The following is a 24,673-nucleotide window of genomic DNA, read 5'->3' as shown; positions in this document are numbered from 1 at the left end:
CTTTCCCGGCTAAGAAACTGTAGGCAGCGCTCCTGACAATTCGCCATCTGTTTGGTGGGCGGGCAGTGGGCAGGGTTGTAGGGAAAGGGACCCCCGGCAATGGTGAAATTTTCTTCAAGAAACCAAAGGTGCTCCTGCAAACCCGCCTGCGGTTTGGCAGTAGGTGGGGCTGCAAGTGGAAAGGATTCCTGTCTGCGTTTCTGCGTTAGGCTTCAGAAAAGTCCACCTCCCGGTTGGCAGGCGTAGGCTACTGTGGGCGGGGCTTTGAGTGAAAAGACCCTCTGAGATCTAACTTTGGGAAGCTCGGTTTGCGGATTGGAGCGGGACCTCAGGCAGGCTCGCCAACCAGAGGTTGGCTGAGGCGGGGAGATGGGCGGGACTTTTAGAGGGAAAGGCCAGTCAGACCAGTAGGTCTGTGGGTGGGACTTAGATATCCGTGGGTCAGAAGTAAGGTCCCGCGCCTGCGTGAGCCACGGTCTGTTGGTTGCTGCCCTCTCTTCCTGGCTGGTTGAGAGTTTACCCCGCCGAGCTGCGCAATGCGGAGGCTGCAGGTGGTGCTGGGTCACCTGAAGGGCCGGCCCGCTTCGGACCCGGAGCCGCAGGCCACCCCGTGTTGGAGCGGCGCGCGGCGGGCGTCCGCAGAGGATGTCGTGGTGGTGCACGGGCGGCGCACGGCCATTGGCCGGTCGGGCCGCGGCGGCTTCAAGGTGAGGCACCTGGGCTCGAGAGCCAGGTGTGAGATGGAGGCCCGGGGTGGGCTGGGGTCTGGCTCCTCCGTTCGTTTCCTTTCGGCGTCGGTGGTGGCTTTGCGCTCGAGCTGTGACCGCTCTGCCCCTTTGGGGGAGGGCGAGGCTTTGGTAGCTGGGGTCCCGACTCGGGATCCTAGCGGTCGCTCTTTCGGCTGTAGGACACCACCCCCGACGAGCTTCTCTCCGCCGTCATGACCGCGGTTCTCCAGGACGTCAAGCTGAGCCCGGCCCAGCTGGGAGATATCTGCGTGGGTGAGTGCACTACCCTGGCCCTGCGCTCGATCCTCGCCTTCCCATCCCGTCAAAGCGCTCCTCAAACACCTCCCTCCATTCAGGCGCTTTCCAGGCGTCTTCAGTGAGGGGAACGGCGACGGACTGCACGCAGATAAGTGTAATGGTCTCTTTAGGGCTACAGACTCCACCACCCCTCCCACCCCTGCTTCCAGGCACTTTTTGTGCCGGCTCCAAGCACATTCTTCATATTAAGTACGATAGGAAGTAGGAATCGCAAGGGACAAACATTTTCACGCCAGAGTTTTGGTGCCAGGGTTTGAGAACACCCTAAGGGACAGGAGACTGGGTTTCTCTACCCATCCTGATGTACTGTCTATGCCAGGGTAGAACAGAGAGAGCATCGAAAAACCATCAAAGTCCAGCTTTGCAGTTAATAATTGAGAAACTGCCTGGGGGATTTGCAGCAGAGCTTGGACTTGAATCTAGGGCCTCTTGACCTTTAGTATAATCTTTTCCCCCACCTCTGCTTCCCACCTTAGCCTGGAACCTAACATTATATGGTAAGAGTCTCATCACAGAGGTGCTACCCCTAGGTGGGGGATCACTGTTCAACCCCTGGAGTGTGAGTAGGTGGAGGACACTCAAGGAGGTGTGCATTTTCAGAAACACTTTCCTAACTGACAGGACTGCCTCCTCCGACTTCAAGCTTTGCACTACATTCTTCTTTCCGTGTTACCTTTAAAGGCAGGCGACCTGCCCAGAGTGTGCTGATTTGGAAAAGCAGGGTGCTTGGGCAGGGCACCGGGGGCCTCTCAGGGACTGGATCTAGTGTCTGACCAGCACACGCTGCTGTGTAGCTGGCTCACGCCGCTCCAGACCTTGACGTTCCAGTGGTTCTGAAGGAGGATTTGGAATGCCCCCGCTCTGGTCGTCACAGCCGTGCCTTAGTGCCCAGAGCACCACCTGGCACTGACTGGAGGTTTGCTGTCCACAGGAAACGTGCTTCAGCCTGGGGCCGGAGCGACCATGGCCCGAATTGCCCAGTTTCTGAGGTAAACTTTTCTGGTTCTTGCTCTGGGTTGACTATTCAGACTTGCTTGGGCTCCGGCCCCAGAGAACTCAGCCTGCTGGTGGGAGAAGATCAGGGTCTGGTGGACTCCAGACCCGAACACAGCCAGGGTGCTCAGCACCCTGTTTTTCTGGATGCCACCTTTCCCCCACTTTGAAAGGAGAGTGTGTTTACTAGTGCGGAGCCAGGACAAACAGCCTTTGGGCCTGGAGCAGAAAGTTCACTGTGGCCCAGTCTTTCTTAAGTTGAAGTCAACTTGTTGCTTTGGCTTTTGTAAGTGTGAACTTTGCCTGGATATTTACAGGTAAATATCCAGGTTGGCACACTGAAGAGAGCTTTTTAAATGCTAGTTGGGCAAGCTGGCGCCTCCAAAGCAGAGCTCATCCACAGAAACTTAGGAATGGGCCAGAACCCAGGGGTCGCCCAGAAGGTACCCTGGTGAATCGCCCTTTACCTCTTGTCCTAAGATAGGGGAGGAGCTTTAAATTATTTTCATGTGTAGATTTAAGAACCGCTTAGGTCTATAATCCCAGTTGCATGGATAAGCAACAATAGGAACATGAACTAGTGAAGGAACAGGAAAATGACAAAGGATGTGGAGACTAGGAGACATTCAGAGTGCTTAGCCTAGACTTCAAAAGATTCCTCGATCTGCCTCCAGATTTGCCTTCCAGTCTTATCTACCTGCCGCTGCTGCTTTAAGCCACCCTGTCTGCCATGCAGTACTGTCCCTGCCGCCCTTCTCCTCGCTAGTTAAACTCTGCCCAAACAGTGTCACCGTTTTCACCAGACTTCCCTGAGCACCCAAGGCTTAGCAAGAGGGCTTCTTTTCCAGTCGCTGGCTACGCGCTTCCTTTTGATGTGCTTTGCTGTCTTGCTCTGTTGCTGTAGATGTGGCTAGTTAATTCACTTTCTGTGTGTGGTTGGGCGTCCTCTCGGGCGCTGTATTATAAGCATGTCAGCATCCCTCACACTGAGTCAGTGTTTACTGATCACTGGGTGGATTGGGTGAAGGGGCAGTACCTAAGCAGTAGGGTGTTAGGGGACCTGGGAAGGGTAAACAGGCTACAGGTGCCTAGGACATTCTCTACCCAAGAAGGTCTCAGCAAAGCCTGGCCTGGCCTCTAGTCGAGAGGTTCCCAACTCTGGTCACATGCTAGAATCAGCAGGTTTCACCCCGAGGTTCTGAGTCCATGGGTCTCGGGATTTGCGCAGGACTTTGTACCCATTCCCAGCTCAGATTACATTGGCAGAGGTGGCTCCACCAGCTTCTAGGGCTGAAACCCGTGTGAAAGCCTGGGGGAACCCACCCGAAGGAGGGATGTTAGAATACCTAGTACATGTCAGGGTTCTTTGTCCAGCTGGGAACAGGCTTTCCATAGAGAATGGTGGGAGCATACAGGCTGAGAGTAGGGATGGTTTCTGGCCTCATATTTTAGACATTCTTTTTTTTTTAAATTGAAGCATAGTTGATTTACAATGTTGTACTTCTACTGTATAGCGAAATGATTCAGGTACACATATGTTTATATACATTCTTTTTAAAAAAATATCCTTCTCCGTTACGGTTCATCACGGGATAGTGACTGTAGTTCCCAGTGCTGCACAGGAGGACCTTGTTGTTTATCCACCTTTATGTAATCGTTTGGGTCTGTCAGCCCCGAACTCCCATGCCATCCTTGCCCTAATCACTGCCGCCACCACAAGTCTGTTCTCTGGGCGTCCATTTCTGTTTTGAAGATAAGCTCATTTGTGTCATATCTTAGATTCCACGTGGAAGCGATATCATGTATGTGGCCTTCTTTGTCTGACTGACTTCCCTCAGTGTGACAGTCTCTCTTCAGGTCCATCCGTGTTGCTGCATGTGGCGTTATTCCATTCTTTTTATGACTGAGTAATATTCCACTGTATACACCTATCGCATTTTCTTTATCCAGTCCTCTGCTGATGGACGTTTGCGTTGCTCCCATGTCTTGGCTCTTGTAAATGGTGCTGCAGTGAACACTGGGATGCATGTATCTTTTTGAATTATAGTTTTGAATGGATGTGGGCCCAGGAGTTGGATCGCCCAATCACACGGCAAGGCTAATTTTAGCTTTTTGAGTGCCCTCCATACTGTTTGCCCTGGTGGCTGCTCCAATTTACATTCCCACAAGCAATGTAGGAGGGTTCTGTTCTCTGCACGCCCTAGCCAGGATTTGTTATTTGTAGACTCTTAAATTTTAATTTTTTGTTTTATATTGGAGTACAGTTGATTTACAATGTTGTGCTCGTTTCAGGTGTACAGCAAAGTTATGCAGTTATACATATAAATATATTCATTCTTTTCCCATATAGGTTATTACAGATTATTGAGTCAAGTTCCCTGTGCTATATAGTAGGTCCTTGATGATGTATCTATTTTATATATAGTAGTGTGTATATGTTAATCCCAAACCCCTAATTTATCCCTCCCCCCACCTTTCCCCTTTGGTAGCCATAAAGTTGTTTTCCAAGTGTGTTTCTATTTTGTAAGTAGGTTCATTTGTATCATTTTTTAGGTCCCGCGTACAAGTGATGTCATGTATTTGTCCTTCTCTGTCTGACTTAGTGTGATCATCTCTAGGTCTGCCCATGCTGCTGCAAATGGGGTTATTTTTTCTTTTTCGTGGCTGAACAGTATTGCATCGTATATACGTACCACCTCTTCACTCACTCCTCTGATGATGGACATTTTGGCAGCCTCCGTGTCTTGGCTAAATGTAAACAGTGCTGCAGTCAAGGTTGGAGTACATGTATCTTTTTGAGTTATGGCTTTCTCCAAATATATGCCCAGGAGTGGGATTGCCAGATCATTGTTAGCTTTATAAAGACACCACTATACTGTTTTCCATGGTGGTTGCACCAGTTTACATTCCCATCAGCAGTGCAGGAGGGTTTGCTTTGCTCCATGCCCTCTCCAGCATTTACTGTGTAGACTTTTTGATGATGGCCATTGTGACCAGTGTGAAATGATGCCTCATTGTAGTTTTGATTTACATTACTCTATAATAAGTAGTGAGGTTGAGCTGCCTTTCATGTGCCTCTTGGCTATCTGTATGTCTTCTCTGGAGAAATATTTATTTAGATCTTTTGCCCATTTTTTGATTAGGTTTGTTTGTTTTTTTTTTTTAATATTGAACTGCATGGAGCTGTTTTTGTATTTTGAAGATAAATTTCTTATTGGTCACTTTGCAAATATTTTCAGCCATTCTGTGGGTTGTCTTTCATTTTGTTTATGGTTTCCTTTGCTGTGCAAAAGCTTTTTAAGTTTAATTTGGTCTCTTTCTTTTTTTTTTTTTTTCTATTTTTACTACTCTGGGAAGTGAATCAAAGAAAGATATTGCTGCGATCTGTGTCAGAGAGTGTTCTGGCTATATTTTCCTCTAAGAGTTCTGTAGCATCTGGCCAATTAGGTCTTTATTCCATTTGTATTTATTTTTGTGTATGGTGTTAAAGGGAGTTCTAATTTCATTTTTTATTAATACATGGAGCTGTTCAGTTTTCCAAGAACCATGTGTTGAAGAGTGTCTTTTCTCCATTCTGTGTCCTTGCCTCCTTTGTCATAGATGAGGTGACCATAGGTGCGTGGGCTTATCTCTGGGTTTTCTATCCTGTGCCATTGATGTGTATTTCTGTTTTTGTGCCAGTACCAGAACTGTTTTGATTAATATAGTTTAGTAGTATAGTCTGAAGAATCCCCCAGCTCCATTTCTCTGTTTTTTAAAAACACCATTTGTAGCGGTGCTCCACTGCACGCTTGTGTGTGTGGCTGCACTGGGTCTTGGCTGTGGCCTGTGGGGTCTTCAGTTGCCGCACGTGACCTCTCAGTCACGGCAGGTGGAATCTAGTTCCCTGGCCAGGAATCGCACCGAGGACCCCTGCACTGGGCCCAGGTTCGTTTCTCTTCCTCAAGATTGCTTTGGCTATTCAGGATCTTTTGTATTTTCATACAAATCGTCATTTTTTTTTTCCTAATTTGTGAAAAATGCCATTGGTAATTTGACAGAGATTGCATTGAATATGTAGATTGCTTTGGGTAGTATAGTCATTTTGATAATATTGAGTTTTCTAATCCAAAAACATAGTATATCTCTCTTCTGTCTGTGCTATCTTTAATTTCTTTCATCAGCATCTCATAGTTTTGTAAGTACAGTATAGGTCTTTTGCCTTCTTTGGTAATTTTAATCCTAGGTATTTTATTCTTTTTGATGTGATGGTATATGGGATTATTTCCTTAATTTCTCTTTCTGATTTTTCATTGTTAGTGTATAGGAATGCAAGAGATTTCTGTGTATTAATTATGTATCCTGCATAATTACTGATTCATTGATGAGCTCTAGTAGTTTTCCGGTAGAGTATTCAGGATTTTCTGTGTATAGTATCAAGTCATCTGCAAACAGTGATAGTTTTACTTCTTCTTTTCCAACTTGGATTCTTTTATTTCTTTTTCTTCTGTGATTATGTGGCTAGAACTTCCAAAACTATGTTGAATAAAAGTGGCAAGAGTGAGCTACTTATTTTGTTCCTGATCTTAGAGAAAATTCATTCAGTTTTTCACTGTTGAGAATGATGTTAGCTGTGGGTTTGTCGTATATGGCCTTTATTATGTTGAAGTAGGTTCCCCCAAGCCTACTTTTTGGAGAGTTATTATCATAAATGGATGTTAAATTTTCTCAAAAGCTTTTTTTGGATCTATCAAGATGATCATAATGGTTTTTATTCTTTAGATTGTTAATGTGGTGTATCACATTGATTTGCATGTATTGAAGAATCCTTTGCATCCCTAGGATAAATTCCATTTGATCATGAATTATGATCCTTTTAATGTGTTGGTGGATTCGGTTTGCTAGTATTTTGTTGAGGATTTTTTTGTTGAGGATTTTGTGTTCATCAGTGATGTTAGCGTGTAATTTTCTTTCCTTTTTTCTTTAAATAGTCTCTCTCTCCAGTTTATTCTTTTTAAAAAAATTTATTTATTATTGGACTTACCTGCTGGTCCAGTGGTTAAGAATCTGCCACCAGTGTAGGGGACACAGGTTCAATCCCTGATTCGGGAGGATTCCATATGCTGCGGAGGAACTAAGCTGAATGCTGCAAGTGCTGAGCCCACGTGTCTAGAGCCAGTGCTCTGCAACAAGAGAAGCCATGGCAGTGAGAAGCCTGCGTGCTGCAGCCAGAAAAAGCCCCCGCGCAGCAACAGAGACCCAGCACAGCCAAAAATAAATTAATTAAGAAATTTAAAGATAAATAATTCATTTTTAAAGAATTTTAGTTTTGGCTGCGCTGTGCCTTCATTGCTGTGTGCAGGATTGTCCGTGGTTGTAGTGAGCAGGAGCTGCTCTTCATCACGGTGCGTGGGCTTCTCACTGTGGTGGCTTCAGTGGTTGTGACTTGGAGATTCCAGAGAGAGGGCTCAGTAGGTGTGGCCCACGGGCTTAGTTGCCCCACTGCATGCAGAATCTTCCCGAACCAGGGATTGAGCCCGTGTCCCCTGCATTGGCAGGTGGATTGATTTTTAACCACTGGACCACCAGGGAATTCCTGTAATTTTCTTTTTTTTTGTTGGTATTTGTCTGGTTTTAGTATCAGGGTGATGGTGGTCTCATAGAATAAACTTGGGAGTGTTCCTTCCTCTGTAGTTTTTTGTAAGAGTTTCAGAAGGATAGGTGCTAGCTCTTAATGTTTGATAGAATTCACCTGTGAAGAATTCACTTCTGTTTGTTGGAAGTTTTTAAATCACAGTTTCAATTTCAGTACTTGTAATTGGTCTGTTTGAATTTCTCATTTCTCCCTGGTTCAACTGGAAGGTAGTACCTTTCTAAGAATTTGTCCATTTCTTCTAGGTTGTCCATTTTATTGGTATATAATTGCTTGTAGTAGTCTCTTATGATCTTTTGTATTTCTTTGACATCAGTTGTAACTTTTTTCATTTCTCATTTTATTGATTTGAGCCCGCTCCCTTTTTTTCTGATGAGTCTAGCTAAAGATTTATCAATTTTGTCAATTTTGTTTATCTTTAAAGAACCAGCTGCTACTCTCATTGATCTTTCGTATTGTTTTCTTTGTCTCTATTTCTCCTCTGATGTTTATGATTTCTTTCCTTCTACTAAGTTTGTGTTTTATTTGCTTTTCTTTCTCTGGGTGCTTTAGGCATAAGGTTAGGTTGTTTATCGGGGATTTTTCTTGTTTTCTGAGATAATCACTGTAAAGTTTCCTCTTTTGAGTGCCTTTGCTGCACTGCATGGGTTTTGGATTGCTGTTTTGTCCTTTGTTTCTAGGTACTTTTTAAATTTGCTCCTTGATCTCCTTAGTTATCTGTTGGTTGTTTAGTAACATGTTGTTTAGCCTGCATGTGTTTGTGTTTTTCACAGTTTTTCCCTGTAATTGATTTCTAATATCATAGCCTTGTGGCTGGAAAAGATGCTTGATATGTTTTCAGTTTTCTTAAATTTACCAAGGCGTGATTCGTGGCCCCAGATGTGATCTGCCTTAGAGAAGGTTCCATGTGCACTGGAGAATAAAGTATATTCTGCTGTTTTTGGATGGAATGCTCTATAAATATCAATTAAGTCCATCTGGTTTAATATGTTTCCTTACTGATTTTCTATCGGGGTCGTCTGTCCCATTGGTGTAAGTGGGTGTTAAAGTCCCCTACTATTATTGTATTACTGTCGATTTCCCTTTTTTCCTTAAAATTAAACTTTTTATTTTGAGACAGTATATTTAGATAATCACATGCAGTTTTAAGAAAGAATACAGAGACCCTCGCGTACTTTTTCCCCAGTTTCACCCAGAGGGAACATCTTGAAAAACTATTGTACAATTTCCCAACCATGATATTGACATTGATACCATCAAATTACAGAACATTTCCACTACCACAAGGCCTGTCTTATAGCCACACCCACTTTCCTTCTCACTCCTCTGCTCCCTTATCCCTGGCAACCACTAATCTCTATTTCTGTAATTTTATTTCAAGAAAGGTATATAAAGGGAACCACACCGATTGTAACCTTTTGGAATTGGCTTTTTTCACTCAGAATAATTCTTTGTAGATTTCATTCAGATTGTTGTGTCAGCAGCCTATTCCTTTTCATTGCTGAGTAATATTCCATGGTACACAGGTAGGGCCCACCCTCCCCAGGGCTGCTGGACCGGGTACAGAGGTTAAGAGGGAACCTGGCCTCATCTTGAGGGCCTACTGTGAGCTAGTCTGTGTTCAGCACACAGCTGGAGCTTTTCAGAGGCGGTATTGATGCATTTCCTATCTCTGTGCCTCCTACAGCCCTTCTTGGAAGTAGAACATGTGAAATGCCATAGTTGTAGAATTTGGAGCAAAATGAATTTTGTGAACGCTCTTCTAATTGCAAACAGACATCTTTGACACAATCTGGGAAACTTGAACATGGACTAAATATTAGATTATTTAAGGGTTATTGTTATTTTTTGTTAGGTGTGACACTGGCATGCCAGTTATATAAAAACAATGTCGTTTGTTGGCTTGGCAGGTTGAACGGGTTACTAGTGAGAGGACACTGCATCTGGGATTTGCTTTAAGCACTCCAGCCTTGGGAAAGATGTGGGAGGGGGAGAAAGGAAGCACTGTTAACCAGTGTTGACAATAGAGGAAGCTGGGTGATTCGTATGTGGGAGTTCATTATAGTATTCTCTCTACCTCTGCGTGCGTCAGGACATTTCGTAAAAAAAGGCCTTTGAGTGTGCAGGGTTACTGAACCCACATTCCACAACTGGAGAAAGGTGATCTTGTCTTATCGCAGTGTCTGGTCTGTGGCTCCCATTGGTTTGTTTGAAGCCATTATTTAGCAGTCGTATGCCAGGAGACTCCTGGCTGGAACCAGTGTTGTGGAATCTCTAGCAGTGAATTGTATCAGCCTTGGTCATCCAGTCCCAGTGCTCTCTGATTTGCACGTAGGATTCTGTTCTTGCGGTGTCACCAATCTCTGCGGAAGAACTGTTTGCGGCTTCATGTAAGAATTATTGCCCAATCTGGGGTCAGTCCTGATTCCATCCCACATTCACTGGCTGTGTGACTTGCAGCAAGTCCCTTTGCCTCTCTGGGCCTCAGCTGCGTGGCTGTAAAATGGAGAACCTGGCTGTGATGTCCTGAGGGTCGAGAGTGGAAGGGCACCCTCCATATCCTGTCTGGCCTTGGGGTGGGCCATATGGGGAGGAGGGTGAGGGTGGAAGTGCTTTGGCCGACTTGACCTACCGTAGCAGTTTCTGTTTCCTGAAAGCCTGCAGATGAGGCTCAGAGAGGTTAAGTGACTTGGCCAGGGCTTCACAGTAGTGGCACTGATGGAGGTGAGGTTCGAACCTGAGACTCTCTGGTACGGTGCCTATACCACGGTGCCTCTCACAAGCGGGTCAAGAGGACCCTCAGGAATCATAGGGAGGATTTGTCCTCCGGTGAGAGGTGGTAAGCTCTGTGCCAGTGTGCAGTCTGGTGATGGACTGTCCACAGGGTCGGGTCCGGCTGAGGCTGCCCAGCCCCTGGCAGGCCCCTCCCGCCTCCCACAGCGGCCGTGACCGAGGTGAGCATGTTTTCATGCTCAGTTTTCACTTTTATGGCTGTTAGCATTTGCTTTAAACATTGACGTCTTCCTGTGTTGAGTGCATACATATTTACATTGTCGTTATGTCTTCTTGGATTGATCCCTCGATTATTATATACTGTCTTTCCTTGTCTCTTGTAACAGTCTTCTCTTAAAAATCTAGTTTATCTGATATGAGTATTGCTACTCCAGCTTTCTTTTGATTTCCATTTGCATGGAATATCTTTTTCCACTCCCTCACTTTCAGGCTGTATGTGTCCCTAGGTCTGAAATGGGTCTCTTATAGATAGCATGTATGTGGGTCTCGTTTTTGTATCCATTCAGCCAGTCTGTGTCTTTTGGTTGGAGCATTTGAATCATTTACATTTGAGGTGATTATCCATATGTGTGTTCCTATTGCCGTTTTCTTTTTTAAATATTTTTTATTTATTTTTGGCTATATTAGGTCTTTGTCTTGGCACATGGCATCTTCATTGTCACACGAGGGCTTCTCTCTGGTTGTGGTGCATGGGCTCAGTTGCCCTGTGGGATCCTAGTTCCCTGATCAGGGATCACACCCCATCCCCTGCATTGGAAGGTGAATTCTCAAGCCCTGGACCACCAGGGAAGTTCCACGCCCCCGACCTTACTGCCGTTTTTGTAATTGTTTTGGATTTGTTTTTGTTGGTCTTCCTTTCTTCTGTTCTCTTCTCTGGTGGGTGGATGACTATCTTTGGTGTTGTGTTTGCGTTGCTTTTTCTGTGTGTGAATCTGTTGTAGTTTTGGTTTGCAGTTCCCATGAGGCTTCGATACAGCAGTGATCTGTATATGTACAAGGTTAAGTTGCTGGTTCTTAATTTCAAATGTAGTTCCCATTTCCTTCAGTTGTACTCTCTTCTTCTCGTGATTGCTGATTTTTTTAAAACTTATTTATTCGGCAGTGTCGGTCCCTGTTGTGGCAGTGGGATTTTTTGTCGTGGTGCTCAGGCTCCATAGCTGGGGTGCGTGGGCCTAGTCACGCCATGGCATGTGGACCACAGATCGAACTCACATCCCCTGCACTGCAAGGCGGACCTCCAGCCACTGGACCGTCATGGGTGCTGGTTTTGCCGTCCTATTTGTGTGTGGATGATTTCCTGTTTCTTTGTTTGCTTTTATTGGAGAGCTTTCCCATTTTTTTATTTTCTTGTTAGGGAATTAGCTGGTTTTGTGGTGCTGACTTCTCTTAGCTTTTGCTTGTCTGTAAGGCTTTTGATTTCTCCGTTGGATCTGAATGAAAACCTTGCTGGGTGTTCTTGGTTGTGGGTTTTTCCTTTTCATCACTTTAAATATATTGCTGTCTTCTGATCTGCATTGTTGCTGCTGATAACCTTACGGGGATTCCTTGTATGTTATTTGTTGCTCTTTTATTTTTTGCTGTGTTGGGTGCTGAGTCTTCCTTGATGCGTGTGGGCTTTCTCTGTCCTCAGCAAGTGGGGCTGCTCTCCAGTTGCACGCGCAGGCGTCTCTCGCTGTGGAGCACGGCTCAGGCTCCGGGCCTTCAGTAGTTGTGGCACACAGCTCTAGTTGCTCCGCAGCATGTGAGATCTTCCCAGACCAGGGATGGGAACCCGTGTCCCCTGCATTGGCAGGCGGACTCCCAATCACTGGCCCCCCAGGAAGCCCAGGCAGCCTGTCTTCTGATGGCTGGGTGGGGCTGTGTTCCTGCAGAGTTGGTTGCTGGGCCTGAGGCTTTCCAGCAGTGGAGCCTGCAGGTTGTTGGCTGGGCCCTGGTCTTGGTGCCAAAATGGGGGCCTCCAGGAGAGCTCACACCAATCATATTCCCTGGAGGTTCCACTGTCGTTGTGCTTGTCCTGAACCTCAGCCAGTGAGCTGCAGCCACCCTTTGCCTCCCCAGGAGACCCTCTAAGATCACTAGGTGGGCCTCGCCCAGGTTCCTGTAAAGGTGCTGCTTTAAGCTGGGCCCAGTGCACATGAAACTGGCTGTGTGCCCTCAGAGAGGGGGTCTCTGTTCCCCCAGCCCTGTGGAGCTCCTGCCCTCAAGCCCTGCTGGCCTTCAAGGCTGGGGGTTCTTCCTTCTAAGGCCAGCCCCACAGACTGTCTTGGAGGGCTCTTTTTATGTGGGAACATCCTGTGTAGTCTGCGTGTGTTTAATATTTGTTGGTGCGAGAACTCTCTTTATAGTATGTCTGCCACCTCTTTCCTCAGTGTGTGCTGGTGCTGTCCCCTCTGACAGGGGGTGTGACTGATGCAGTGAGCAGAGCCTGTGCTGGGTATTGATCAGGGCCTCCTCTCTGCTCTGTGGTTGCACCGGCCTGTCAGGGCGCGGTCTGCTCCCCAGGTGTTGGAGTAGAGGCCCTCAGATCCCTTCCTTAACTGTGTGTGTGATATGCGGTATGAGGCAGCGGGGTTGGAGCACCCCCCTCAGAGAGAAACCACTGGGTATCCCGTTCCGGAGCTGTTCACCGTGGGTGTGCTCTGCTGTCACCTTTCACCCGTGCGCGAGCTCTCAGATGACGCCATTGGCACGTCTCTCAGCCCCATCGTAAGTGTGGGAATGCCACAGTTGGCCCTGGTGTCTCTCCAGTGTTGTTTTCACCAGGCCACCAGCATCCATCCACTGAAGTCAGGGCCCAGGTTGCAGTAATTATGGATCTGGACTGCCTGGGGGTGCTATGGAGCAGCTCAGACTCTGCCCTGGCCCCACCTCAGCTTGTGCATGTCCACAAAGTTCTCAGCTGCAAAAGCTAGACCTGTCTGGGCTGCAGGAGATGTTCTGCAGGCACTGAGTTCACAAAGCCCATTGTTGTTCAGTCTCTCAGTCGTGTCCAGCTCTGCGACCCCATGGACTGCACCACACCAGGCTTTCCTGTCCTCCGCTATCTCCCGGAGTTTGCTCAAACTCATGTCCATTGACTTGGTGATGCCATCTCATCCTCTGTCATCCCCTTCTCCTCCTGCCTTCAATCTTTCCCAGCATCACGGTCTTTTCCAATGAGTCTGCTCTTCCCATCAGGTGGCCAAAGTATTGGAGCTTCATCTTCAGCATCAGTCCTTCTAATGAATATTCAGGGTTGATTTCCTGTAGGATTGACTGGTTTAATCTCCTTGTTGTCCAAGAGACTCTCTCAAGAGTCATCTCCAGTACCACAGTTTACAAGCATCAATTCTTTGGTCCCCAGCCTTCTTTATAGTCCAGTTCTCACATCTGTACATGACTACTGGGAAAACTATAGCTTTGATTATACGGATCTTTGTCAACAGAGTGATGTCTCTGCTTTTTAATATGTTGTCTAGGCTTTGCTTCCAAGGAACAACAGGTGTCTTAATTTCACGGCTGCCGTCACTGTCTGTAGTGATATCGGAGCCCAAGAAAATAAAGTCTGTCACTGTTTCCATTTTTTCCCCTATTTGCCATGAAGTGATGGGTTTGAATGCCATGATCTTATTTTTTTAAATGTTGAGTTTTAGGCCAGCTTTTTCACTGTCCTCTTTCACCTTCATCACGAGGCTCTTTAGTTCCTCTTTGCTTTCTGCAATAAGGGTGGTGTCGTCTGTGTATCTGAAGTTATTGATATTTCTCCCGGCAGTCTTGATTCCAGCTTGAGCTTCATCTAGCCTGGCATTTCACATGATGTATTCTGCATATAAGTTAAATAATCCCATCGTGGAGTGTAAATCTGCTGTTCATGCCGCTGGGAGGAGAGATTGCAGCTCTTCTTCCTTAGTTGCACAGCCTCTGAGGCTCAGCTGCGGTTTCAGCCCCACCTCTGCATGTGGGTCACCCTCTGGTCCCTGCTCCCAAGTCTGCCCCAGAGCACGTGAGCCCACTCCGGCAGGGAGGGGCCTGAGAGCCTGTCCTGGCTGGAGCCCTTCCAGGTGTCTAGGAAGGTAGGGTCGCCACTTGGGAGAAAGGCTCAATGGTGGCCCCACCCTTTGCACATCACTCAGCAGTGGGGCTTCGCTTGTATAGTGATCCCGGCTTCCTCCGTGAGCGTTCTCAGTTGCAGAGCTCCTCACTCCCACCACCTCAGGCTGTCTCATGGCAGCCAACGGCAGTCCTCTCCCTAGGTCTGCTTTCCACACCCAGCCCGTGTGCACCAGTGGACACGTGTCTCAGGCTGGGGCGCAGAGGGCTGGGTCAGACCATCTGTGCAGGTCTCTCCGTCCTGCCTGCCGGTTGCTGTGTTCTCCTCCGAGTTTCCGAAGATCCCCTTCTGCCCAGCTGATCTCCCTGCCATTGAGGGGGCTTCCCCACATGCAGGAACCTTCTCTTCTTCAGCTTCACCCTCAGGGGTGTAGGTTCCATCCCACTTCCTCTTCCTTTTCCCTTCTTTCTTTTTTCCTACCTGGGTATGTGGTGGATCTATCTTGCCTCTCATCCACGTGTCTTTTTGAATTCGAGTTTTGTCTGGATGTGCACCAAGGAGCGGGATTCTTGGATCAGATGGCAACTCTATTTTTAGCTTTTTGAGGCACGTCCATACTGTTTTCCATAGTAGCTACACCAGCTTACATTCCCACCAACATTGTAGGAGGGTTCCTTTTCTGTCCACCCTCTGTGGTATTTATTTGTAGACTTTTAAACGATGGCCATTCTGACTGGTGTGAAGTGATACCTCGTTATACTTCTGACTTGCATTTCTCTAATAATTAGCGATGCGGAGCCTCTTTTCCTGGGCCTGTTAGGCCTCTGTCATACTGTAGACATTTCTTTTGCACTGGTTCTCTGTCCTGGCCACAGGCGTATTCTCTGTTCTTTAGGGCAGCAGTCTCCAATCCTTTCGGCACCAGGGATCAGTTTTGTGGAGGCCAGTTTTTCCACGAACTGGTGTATGGGGGGATGGTTTCAGGATCATTCAAGCACATTAAATTTACAGTACACACTATTTCTATTATCATTACACTGTGATGTATAATGAGACCATTATACAACTCACCATAATGCAGAGTCAATGGGAGCCCTGAGCGTGTTTTCTTACAGCTAGACAGTCCCATCTGGGGGTGGTGTGAAAAGCGTGTGTTGCTTCTGTCCGGTCTACTCCATAATCTCATGTAGGTTGCTGTCACTGCAGAAAACCCTGCCTCATAAAGATTAGATATTGGAAATGGAAGCAGGTTTTTCAGTGCTTTTGTGGAAATCTCAGGATATTCTGCCTTGATTTGAATCCAGAAAGTGTGGAGATTTGAAATTGTCTGACACATGACTTTTAAGGCCACCATCATTTTCAGTCTAAAGCAGTTGATCCTCTTCTAGCACAGCCAAAGTCAATTTCCCTGGCTTATTCACAAATGGGTTGTGGATCCATTCCTTCCCAGTTCGGGGGTCTTTTGTGGTTGGGAAGTAATGCTCAGACTCTCTTGAAAGCTGAGATAGGTGATCCTGCAACAGCTGGGAGAAGGAAGGTGCTGGCTCAGTCTGTTTCAAAATTTCTGCTAATGGTTGAAAAATCCCAATGTTCACCCATTGCCCACGTAACTCCAGTTTGGCTGTGAATGCAGCCACTTTATCTGCCAACTTGAACACAGTTGTCATTCTACCCTAAAATGACAGATTGAATTCGTTGAGTAGGTTAAGTATGTCACTCAAAGTAGGCAAGTTTTGTGATCCACTCTGCGTCACTGAAATGTGGTGACTTTTCCTAAAAGAAATCTCTGGAGCGGCTCTTGTAACTCTGGCCAGGGATCTTGTGTGTAAGACGCGTGTGCTCCGAGTCCATCTCCTCAGAGAGTTCTGTGCACAGACATGAGTTGTGGCAAGCGCTTTAATGTGGCTGATAACTGTAATCCCGTCTCAGAACACTGCTAAGTTCAGGTGACTTTTTCACATAGCCAGCATTTCCCTATGGAGGATGTGGTGTGTAGACTCACATTCAGAAGCTACCTCTTTGACTTGAGTAGTGAAACCAGAAAGCCATCCAGTCATGGCAGCTGCTCCATTCATGCATGACACAAAAAGACCAGTTCAGTTTTCCTGGTATGTAATCAAAGATTTGAATCGTTCTGCAACTGTAGTGTGGTTGGCAACGAAAGGGCACATAACATATCCGCATACACATCCTCCTAAAAAACAGATTGCACAGACAAGCTCTGTTGCCTTGTGGTCAAAGTCGATAGACTCACCAACCTGGTCTGTGTACCTCGGGGAGTCATTTATCCTCTTTAACAACTGTGTTGGGCTCTCCTGGTGGCTCAGATGGTACAGAATCCACCTGCAATGTGGGAGACCTGGGTTTGATCCCTGGGTTGGGAAGAGTCCCCTGCAGGAGGGCATGGCAACCCACTCTAGTATTCTTGCCTGGAGAATCCCATGGATAGAGGAGCCTGGCGGGCTGCAGTCCGTGGGTTTGCAAAGAGGCAGACACGACTGAGCGACTAAGCACGGCACACAGCACAACATCTGCTGCTATTAATCTTCTCATCAGTTTGTCTAGTTATGGTGCTGTCTGAAAGAGGAACACGTGCCACCATTTAAACTGCAGCCTCTCCTCTAAAAGTTCACAACAGATGTCAGGCAGGATCAACTCTACCAGTAGAGCAGGGCTTCTTAACTTTAGCTGTAAACTTAGCCACTATGAATAATGCTCTCAGTATAGGTCCGTTTGATGAAGTGAGTGGTAGCCTTCAGCAATTGCTTCTGTTCTTCATGTTTTGAGTTTTTTCTTTGTAAAAATGCCAAAGGCTTGCCTGTCTGTCTGTAATGTTGGTTGTGCTGGATCTTCGTTGTTGCACCCAGGCTTTCGCAAGTTGTGGGGAATGGGGTCTACTCTGTCGTGGAACAGGGGCTCCGGGCACATGGGCTTCAGTAGTTGTGGCGCACGGGCTTCGCTGCTCTGAGGCATGTGGAATATTGCTGGACCAGGGATCAAACCTGTGTGCCCTGCATTGTCAGGCGGATTCCTACCCACTGTACCACCAGGGGAGTCCCAAGGGCTTGGCTTTTAATGCAGGGTGCTTGGTCTCCATGTGGAAAAGCAGTTTTGAAGGTTTTTTAGCTTTGTTGGATGGCTGGTCACCACAGTTACAAAGCATGCTTGGAAACTGTGAGTCACTTGTTGTAATGAACCCATAATTTAATTAGGGCTCTTGGTATTTTCTTTTAAATGCAGCTTTCGTTTTTGTCGGCAGTCTTAAGCATCTTCTGCTCTCTCATCATTGGGTCTTCTCACCTTTTAAGAAGCTCTCCAGCGACGTTTGCTTTCTACTCATTTTGGCTAGGGTTAGCTTGTGGGCTTATGAAAACTGAGACAGGTGCATAGTGTGGGAAAGAGGCCCAGACGGAAGTGGTCAATAAAATAATGGGCGAGCCACAGGTGGACTGAAGTGTCAGATTCTGACTTAAAGCCTGCCACCAGATATGGCTTAACTGTCGCTTGCCACTCACTAATAGGGCTCTGATATGAATCTGCAGCTGATTTGTTATGGTCCGTGTGTGGTCAGACCTCTCTGCTAATGACAGATGTGTATTTGCAGCCACTCCCCACCCTAACCTCACTGACTCGCTCCACCTCAGATTGTCAGCCATTAGATTCTTAGAAGGCGCGCATAGCCTAGATCCCTTGAATGCTCATGCACAGAAGGGTTTGAGCTCCTATGAGAATCTAAGGCTGCGGCTGATCTGGCAGGAGGCGGAGCTCAGGCAGTAGTGCAGGCGATGGGCATGGCCACCAGCTGCCACCCGCCTCCTGCGGTGCCCAATTCCTAACAGGCCAAGGACCGGTACTCACCCATGGTCTGAGGGCTGGAGACCCTGGCTCTAGAAGAAAGAGGGTTGTCCAGTTTCTCTTTTGAACCTTCAAAGCCAAGACAAGACCCAGCCAGCCTTCTCTTGCCTTTGGGCCGAGCTTGGCCTTGGCTGAGGAGAATCCCTGGATGGAAGGGCATGTGCTTGTGGGGCCTGGGGCGCAAGTGCCTGCAGAGATGGGTTTGCCCAGTGTGAATCGCCTGGAGTGCGGGCAGGGCTGCCTGTTTGTTCCCCTGGTCTTTCTGTCCGGCCTCCCCCCAACTCCCCTACAAAGGGGCAGTCAGGCTGGCCAGGAGCCCGGGCCTGCTTTCCCTGAGCGCTGGGCAGAGAGAGGGGGGCTGACTTTCTTGCTTCCTGTTTCAGTGACATCCCGGAGACTGTGCCTTTGTCAGCTGTCAATAGGCAGTGTTCGTCGGGGCTCCAGGCGGTGGCCAGCATAGCTGGTAAGTTGTGACTGGGTAGGCACCCGTGGCTACGACCTGGCCTTAGTCCTGGCTCCATGGGTTTGGGTCAGCAGAGTCCTTGCCTGCAGGGCAAGTAGTAATTTCTGAGAGGACTGTACCCACAGAAAGCATGGAAGAGAGCCCCCCACTGCAGCCCCCAAGCCTTTTCTGAGCATTCCTGGCTCTCCATCTCGGAGGCTGGGGCTGAGTCCCTCTTAGAGACCAGGTGGGGAAGAGGCTCCCCCGTTCCCAAGACAGATGGACTCTGGGGAAAGATGTTTATAAAATGCTTTTGTTGCAGGTGGCATCAGAAATGGGTCTTATGACATTGGCATGGCTTGTGGGTAAGAATTTCTTTCTGCGGGAGCTTATAAACTAACTTGCAACAATGAAACTAATGTTCTCTCCTGAATTCTCAGAGGCTATGAGTTCATGCTTCTCCCTCCAGCCCTTTCAGGCAGCTGGCTGCCAGTTGGTTCCTACAAATTCTGCTTAGAATCAGCCCCAGCTCTGGCTGTTTGGGAACTGCTCACACCTCTCAACACCAGGGGAAACTGGCTTTGAAGAGCTTTCTTTTCTTGGAAATCTGTCAGGCTGGAGATGTGGGCAAGCATTTTGAGAAGACACAGTACTGGGTTCCCATCTGTGGCAACCCTTGTTGATTCATGATGGTTGCTGAGAATGGAAAAAGCAGTTTTGGTTCCCAAAAGCCCAGGACAGCTGCCTGCTCTAGAACTAGTTTGTTCATTTAACAGGCTGTCTGCCCCCTCGCCCTGTCCAAGGTGGAAACTTCCACTGCCTCCTGGGCTCTGAGGGACACGGTCAGATCTGTGGTGCTTTGGTCCCTGTCAGCTGTGACTCCTTCAGCTGCAGCCCACGGAGCCCCACGTGTACTGGGCGGCACTCCAGGGAGGGGAGGCTGGGGTGGCATCTGGTGCTGGGAGCACAGGCCCCTTCAGGGCTTCGGCAGGCTTGAGGGGCCAGCAGCCCCAGGATACTGACCCGCTCCCTCTGCCTCTCAGTTCCTCTCCAGAGCATTTCTTCATCGGAGCCCTGCTGGGCCATCTTGGAGCTGTGCCAGTTGGCACTGGCTGTACTGCCCATGTCAGCAAACCTAGAGGCCACATCTCAGGGACTTTGGTGGGGCAAAGGCCACTGACCAGGCTGTCCCCGGGCTTCTCGCTCTCCCACTGGACGATGGATGGGGGTGTGTGTGGACTGAGGAGAAGGTTGGAGCCTTCATGGGTTTGACGGGGAGTTTGAGTCCCCAAGCACGTGAAAGACCAAATTACAGTGTTTGAGGGTTTGGGCCAGGACAGTCCCCCGTGTCACAGGTTGACTGGTCCTCAGACTTTGCTCATGACGAGTGGCTCAGGATATTGTAAGTGGCAATGGGCTCTGGAGCCCGACTACCTAAATTTGGTCCCCACTGACAAGTTAACTCAGCTTCTCTGGGCCTGGCATTGCTCACAGCGCTCTTAATACTTGGGAGGATTTTTCAAATAGTGCTGGGCGCATGAAAACCATGCAAAGTTATATGTTACCACCCTTTGAAGCCTTATATTCTGCCACCTCCTGGAAGCCCTTTGTGACCACACTAACTTGAGATCTCAGCCTTCCCCTCGGCTCCTGGCACCTCCTCGTCCACACAAGTCAGCTTGCTCTTTGACATGCGGCTTTTAGAATATTGGTCTCTTCTCTCTTCTGGATCTGTGGCCCCTGAGGTCAGGGCCTGGGCTCGTTAGACGTGTTTTCCCCACTGTGGCCAACGCTAGGCCGCTTTCCTTGGGAACTGCCACTGGCTGACGGAGCAATTGTCTTAGGGAAGTGAGGGCCCTGCCCAGGCACGTGGACTGTGCGGTGGTCTGGGGGTCGGGGTGGAGGCGGGGCTCAGCAGCCCTGCACCCCCAGCTCTGCCTGGCTGGCCCGGGGCTCCCTGGCTATTTCCCAGTGCTTGCCGGCACCCAGCTGTCTGTGGGGAGCCTGCTAATCACCTCCTCCTCCTCAGGGTGGAGTCCATGTCCCTAGCTGACAGAGGGAACCCTGGAAATATTACTTCACGCCTGGTGGAGAAGGAGAAGGCTAGAGACTGCCTGATTCCTATGGGGTGAGTACCTGCCTCAGCTCCCTGCCTGGCCTGGAGCAGGGCTTCAGGAGCTTGGATCCCCTTGTGGCCCCCCAGCCTCTGGCCTGGCTTGCTCTGAAGGGCCTCTGGGGATGGGACTTCCTGAAGCCCCCAGTGCATCTGTGCCCCTGGGTTTCCAAGCATGGCCCAGACTATCACCCCCACTCTAAGGGGCTCAGTCACACAAGGCCTGATGGCAGCTGCACCTCAAAACCTTGGCCTCAAGTTGAGGAATCGGGAGGCATTTGCACACCAGCCATGCCGGTGAGGGCATTGGGCCCTGACAGGGTGGCGTCAGAGGCGCCATAGTTGCAGAGCCGCTGAGCACTGCAGCCAGTGCCACCCCGCGGCCGTGGGCAGGGAGTCCTGGCTCCACAGGACGTGTGAGGGGATGCGCGGCTGCCTCCACAGCTGGGGACCATCTCTGAGGGAAGCCTCTCTGAGGGAAGCCTGGAAAGCCAGAAGCCTGGGCCAGAGGCCCTGCTGTGGCGCTGGCCTGTGGGGGGAGGCTGCAGCTCCGGGGAGCAGAAAGCTGGCTGTGGCCTCCCATGGGGACCTGGGAGTCCTCGTCTCCTCACAGGAAAGCAGTTTCCCTTGAGGTGCAGGAGAAGCTGGCCAGGCCAGTTGGCGCCACACCCAGGCCCTCCTGTGTGCTGGTCTCTGGTGTACACGCTTAAAGTCCCAACTACGGTGACTCCTGCCTGTGCGCCTGGTGTCACTGAGACACAGGTCACCCCGCCCCGTCTGCAGCCCCGGGCCCCACACAGACTCAGTGTTCCCCGTCTGTGTTCTAGGATAACCTCAGAGAATGTGGCTGAGCAGTTTGGCATTTCGCGGGAGAAGCAGGATACCTTTGCACTGGCTTCCCAGCAAAAGTGAGTGCTGTCTGGGGTGAGATGCTGAAAGGGCTGGAGAAAGAGCTTTTGAGGCTGTTCTAAGTGGGCTTCCCAGGTGGCGCTAGTGGTAAAGGACCTGCCTGCCAATGTAGGAGACATGAGACACCGGTTCGATCCCTGGGTCAGGAAGATCCCCTGGAGGAGAAAATGGCAACCTTCTCCAGTATTCCTGCTTAGAGAATTCTATGGACAGAGGAGCCCAGCAGGCTACAGTCCGTGCGCTTGCAGAGTCAGACACGACTGAAGCAACTTAGCACACAGGTGGTGTCAGATGGAGCCGCCCTAGGCTACTGCTGGGCAGCAAGTGGTTTCTAAGCCTCCCCCCCAGGCAGGGAGGTGGGCCAGGGATGGCGCCACAGCGCACTTAGCGCTACGTCCCATTATAGTCTTACTGAGTGTCTTTCCGCCTGTACGTGGCTGTGGAGGGAGTGGTCTCCAGCCAGGTGGGCCTCTCTGAGGCAGTGGTTCTTAGCCACTTGGGTTCAAACTCTCACTAGAGAGTCGGGTAAAAGCTGTGGCTTCTTCCCCTGGGAATGCCGCTGGGCCTTTGCATATGATTGCAACAATCACCCTAAAATGCCTTATGCTTTTACACTGTTTAAATTCTAAGGTTCCTCCAGTAGTTTAGTGTATGTCATTTTTATTATTTTTAAAATATTTATTTGGCTGTGCTGGCTTTCAGTTGTGGTGTGTGGGATGTACTGACCAGGGATCGAACCTGGGCCCCCTGCAGTGGGAGCACGGAGTTGTAGCAGCTGGACCACAGGGAAGTCCTATGTCATTATAAATATGTGGAAACAGGAAACAGATGGGATTGGGCTGGTGGGAGGGAACGGAAAGTCCACGGAAGCCAGCACGAATATTCCTGGGACTCCAGCCTCAGGTTGGGTTAATCCCTTTTGGGTGAAGGGCTCAGAGGGGAGCCCCCTGCTCAAACCTCCCCCTTGGAGGATCTGGTAAGGCTGATGGCCAGAAAGGCCTGTGACGCTTGGGCTCCCCCTCGTTGGGTAGTAGGGGGCCACACCAGGCCCTCTCCATGCTCCCCTAGGCAAGTGTGTTCCTGCACTTAGCAGCCTGAGCTTGCACATCTGTCCCAAAGGGCAGCGGGTGGGGGCGTCAGGGAGGGACCCCAGGAAGGAAAGTAACCCCATGTGAGCCTGAGCCTGGCTGTCCACGGTGCTGGCAGGGCAGCCAGAGCCCAGAGACAGGGCTGTTTCCAGGCCGAGATCGTGCCTGTCACCACCACGGTCCGTGACGACAAGGGCACAGAGCAAAGCATCACTGTGGCCCAGGATGAGGGCATCCGCCCCAACACCACCATGGAGGGCCTGGCCAAGCTGAAGCCCGCCTTTAAGGACGGGGGCTCTACCACGGCTGGTAAGACGGGGCTGCTCCACGCTGGGTGTTCTCCTCTGGGTGCTGGAGCCACCAGGCAGGGTGGATGGGGAAGGTGTGGACCACCTCAGCATGGCCCCCAGGCCCCCCTAACCCTGTGCTTTGCCTCCAGGAAACTCTAGCCAGGTGAGTGATGGGGCTGCTGCCATTCTGCTGGCCAGGAGGTCCAAGGCAGAAGAGTTGGGCCTTCCCATCCTTGGGGTCCTGAGGTCCTATGCAGTGGTCGGGGTTCCACCTGACATCATGGGCATTGGCCCCGCCTATGCCATCCCTGTGGCTTTGCAGAAAGCAGGTAAGACGGCTCTTTCACCCCCGAGATTGAGATCCAACTCCTGCTTCTCGTGCTGTTGCTGCCTGAGGCAGGCGGGGGACAGGAGCCTGGTGGTCCTGTGGGTGCTGCAGAGTGAAGGGGGGTGAAGACCAGCACCCCGACCCCCAGCCAGGTTCCACGCACCCATCTTGAAGAAAGGCAGACATAGCAGGCAGCCTACAGGCCATGGATGGGGCAGGGCCCCTGGGGAGACTGAGGATCCCACTAAGGGGGCCGCTGGGTCAGCTCAGGTCTTTCCCCCGGGCCTGCAGGGCTGACCGTGGATGACGTGGACATCTTTGAGATCAACGAGGCCTTTGCTAGTCAGGTGAGCCTTTGTTTTGCAGTGTGGCCTGGGGCCCCCAGTTGGAGCCAGGGGGCGAGGGGCAAAGGGGACCAGAGAGGGGTCCACAGCTGATGCTCCACCTCCCCCCAGGCTGTGTACTGTGTGGAGAAGCTGAAACTCCCCCTTGAGAAGGTGAACCCTCTGGGGGGTGCAGTGGCCTTGGGCCACCCGCTGGGCTGCACGGGGGCTCGACAGGTTATCACGCTGCTCAACGAGCTGAAGCGCCGCGGGAAGAGGTGAGGCTGGCCCCGTGGGGGCATCAGGGGGAGGTGTACGTACCCCCACATGCTCCAAGCTGAGGAGACGGGGGATCCTGGCCTGCAGTAGGCATCTGTCACCCTGTGTGCGCGCCTGGGGGGCAGGCTGGGGCCCACACGCCGAGGTCTGGCGTCCTCTGGGCCCTGGTGCACCCAGCTCAGCCTTCCCAGCGAGAGCTTGGTGGCCGAGCCTCCACCCCACCTGTGTGTCTCCTTCCCCAGGGCCTACGGGGTGGTGTCCATGTGCATCGGGACTGGCATGGGAGCCGCCGCCGTCTTTGAATACCCCGGAAACTGACGGTGGCCAGGGCAGAGGTGCAGCTCCCGCAGCAGTGCCACACCACAGGAGGGATAGCAAGTCAAGACACCCGAGCTGCTGTGAGCACACAAAACACGAACAGATGCCCCAGCACAGGGGCGGGTGCGGAGGCACACCCAGCCCACGAGGCCGCCGTGTGGTCCCTGGGGGCAGACGCTGTGGAGGGGGAGTGCCGCAGACACAGTAAACGCGCGGTCTTACCTCAGTGCCTGT

At 50.0% G+C, this 24,673-nt stretch overlaps 1 protein-coding gene across 1 annotated transcript; it reads left to right on the top strand.

Moving 5' to 3' along the window:
• Positions 1-443: 443 nt before the first annotated feature.
• ACAA1 (acetyl-CoA acyltransferase 1) lies at positions 444-24,665 on the top strand. Its single transcript, NM_001034319.2, has 12 exons — positions 444-707; positions 908-1,001; positions 1,978-2,035; positions 18,733-18,812; positions 19,114-19,156; positions 20,821-20,919; positions 21,732-21,812; positions 23,020-23,210; positions 23,341-23,520; positions 23,811-23,866; positions 23,975-24,120; positions 24,364-24,665. Exons 1-12 carry the CDS (start codon positions 537-539, stop codon positions 24,437-24,439), a joined length of 1,275 nt encoding a protein of 424 aa, NP_001029491.1. The 5' UTR covers positions 444-536; the 3' UTR covers positions 24,440-24,665.
• Positions 24,666-24,673: the final 8 nt, after the last annotated feature.

Source organism: Bos taurus, chromosome 22 (assembly GCF_002263795.3).
Source record: "Bos taurus isolate L1 Dominette 01449 registration number 42190680 breed Hereford chromosome 22, ARS-UCD2.0, whole genome shotgun sequence".
Classification (NCBI taxonomy): domain Eukaryota; kingdom Metazoa; phylum Chordata; class Mammalia; order Artiodactyla; family Bovidae; genus Bos; species Bos taurus.
The sequence above is the reverse complement of the archived record's forward strand: the minus strand, read 5'-3'. Positions and strand labels throughout refer to the sequence as shown.

Coding starts and splice junctions, on each gene's coding strand:
- ACAA1 (NM_001034319.2), top strand. CDS start 537: ATGCGGAGGCTGCAGGTGGTGCTGGGTCACCTGAAGGGCCGGCCCGCT. Junction 20,920..21,731: donor GACTGCCTGATTCCTATGGG/GTGAGTACCTGC, acceptor TCTGTGTTCTAG/GATAACCTCAGAGAATGTGG. Junction 23,211..23,340: donor CGGGGGCTCTACCACGGCTG/GTAAGACGGGGC, acceptor CTTTGCCTCCAG/GAAACTCTAGCCAGGTGAGT.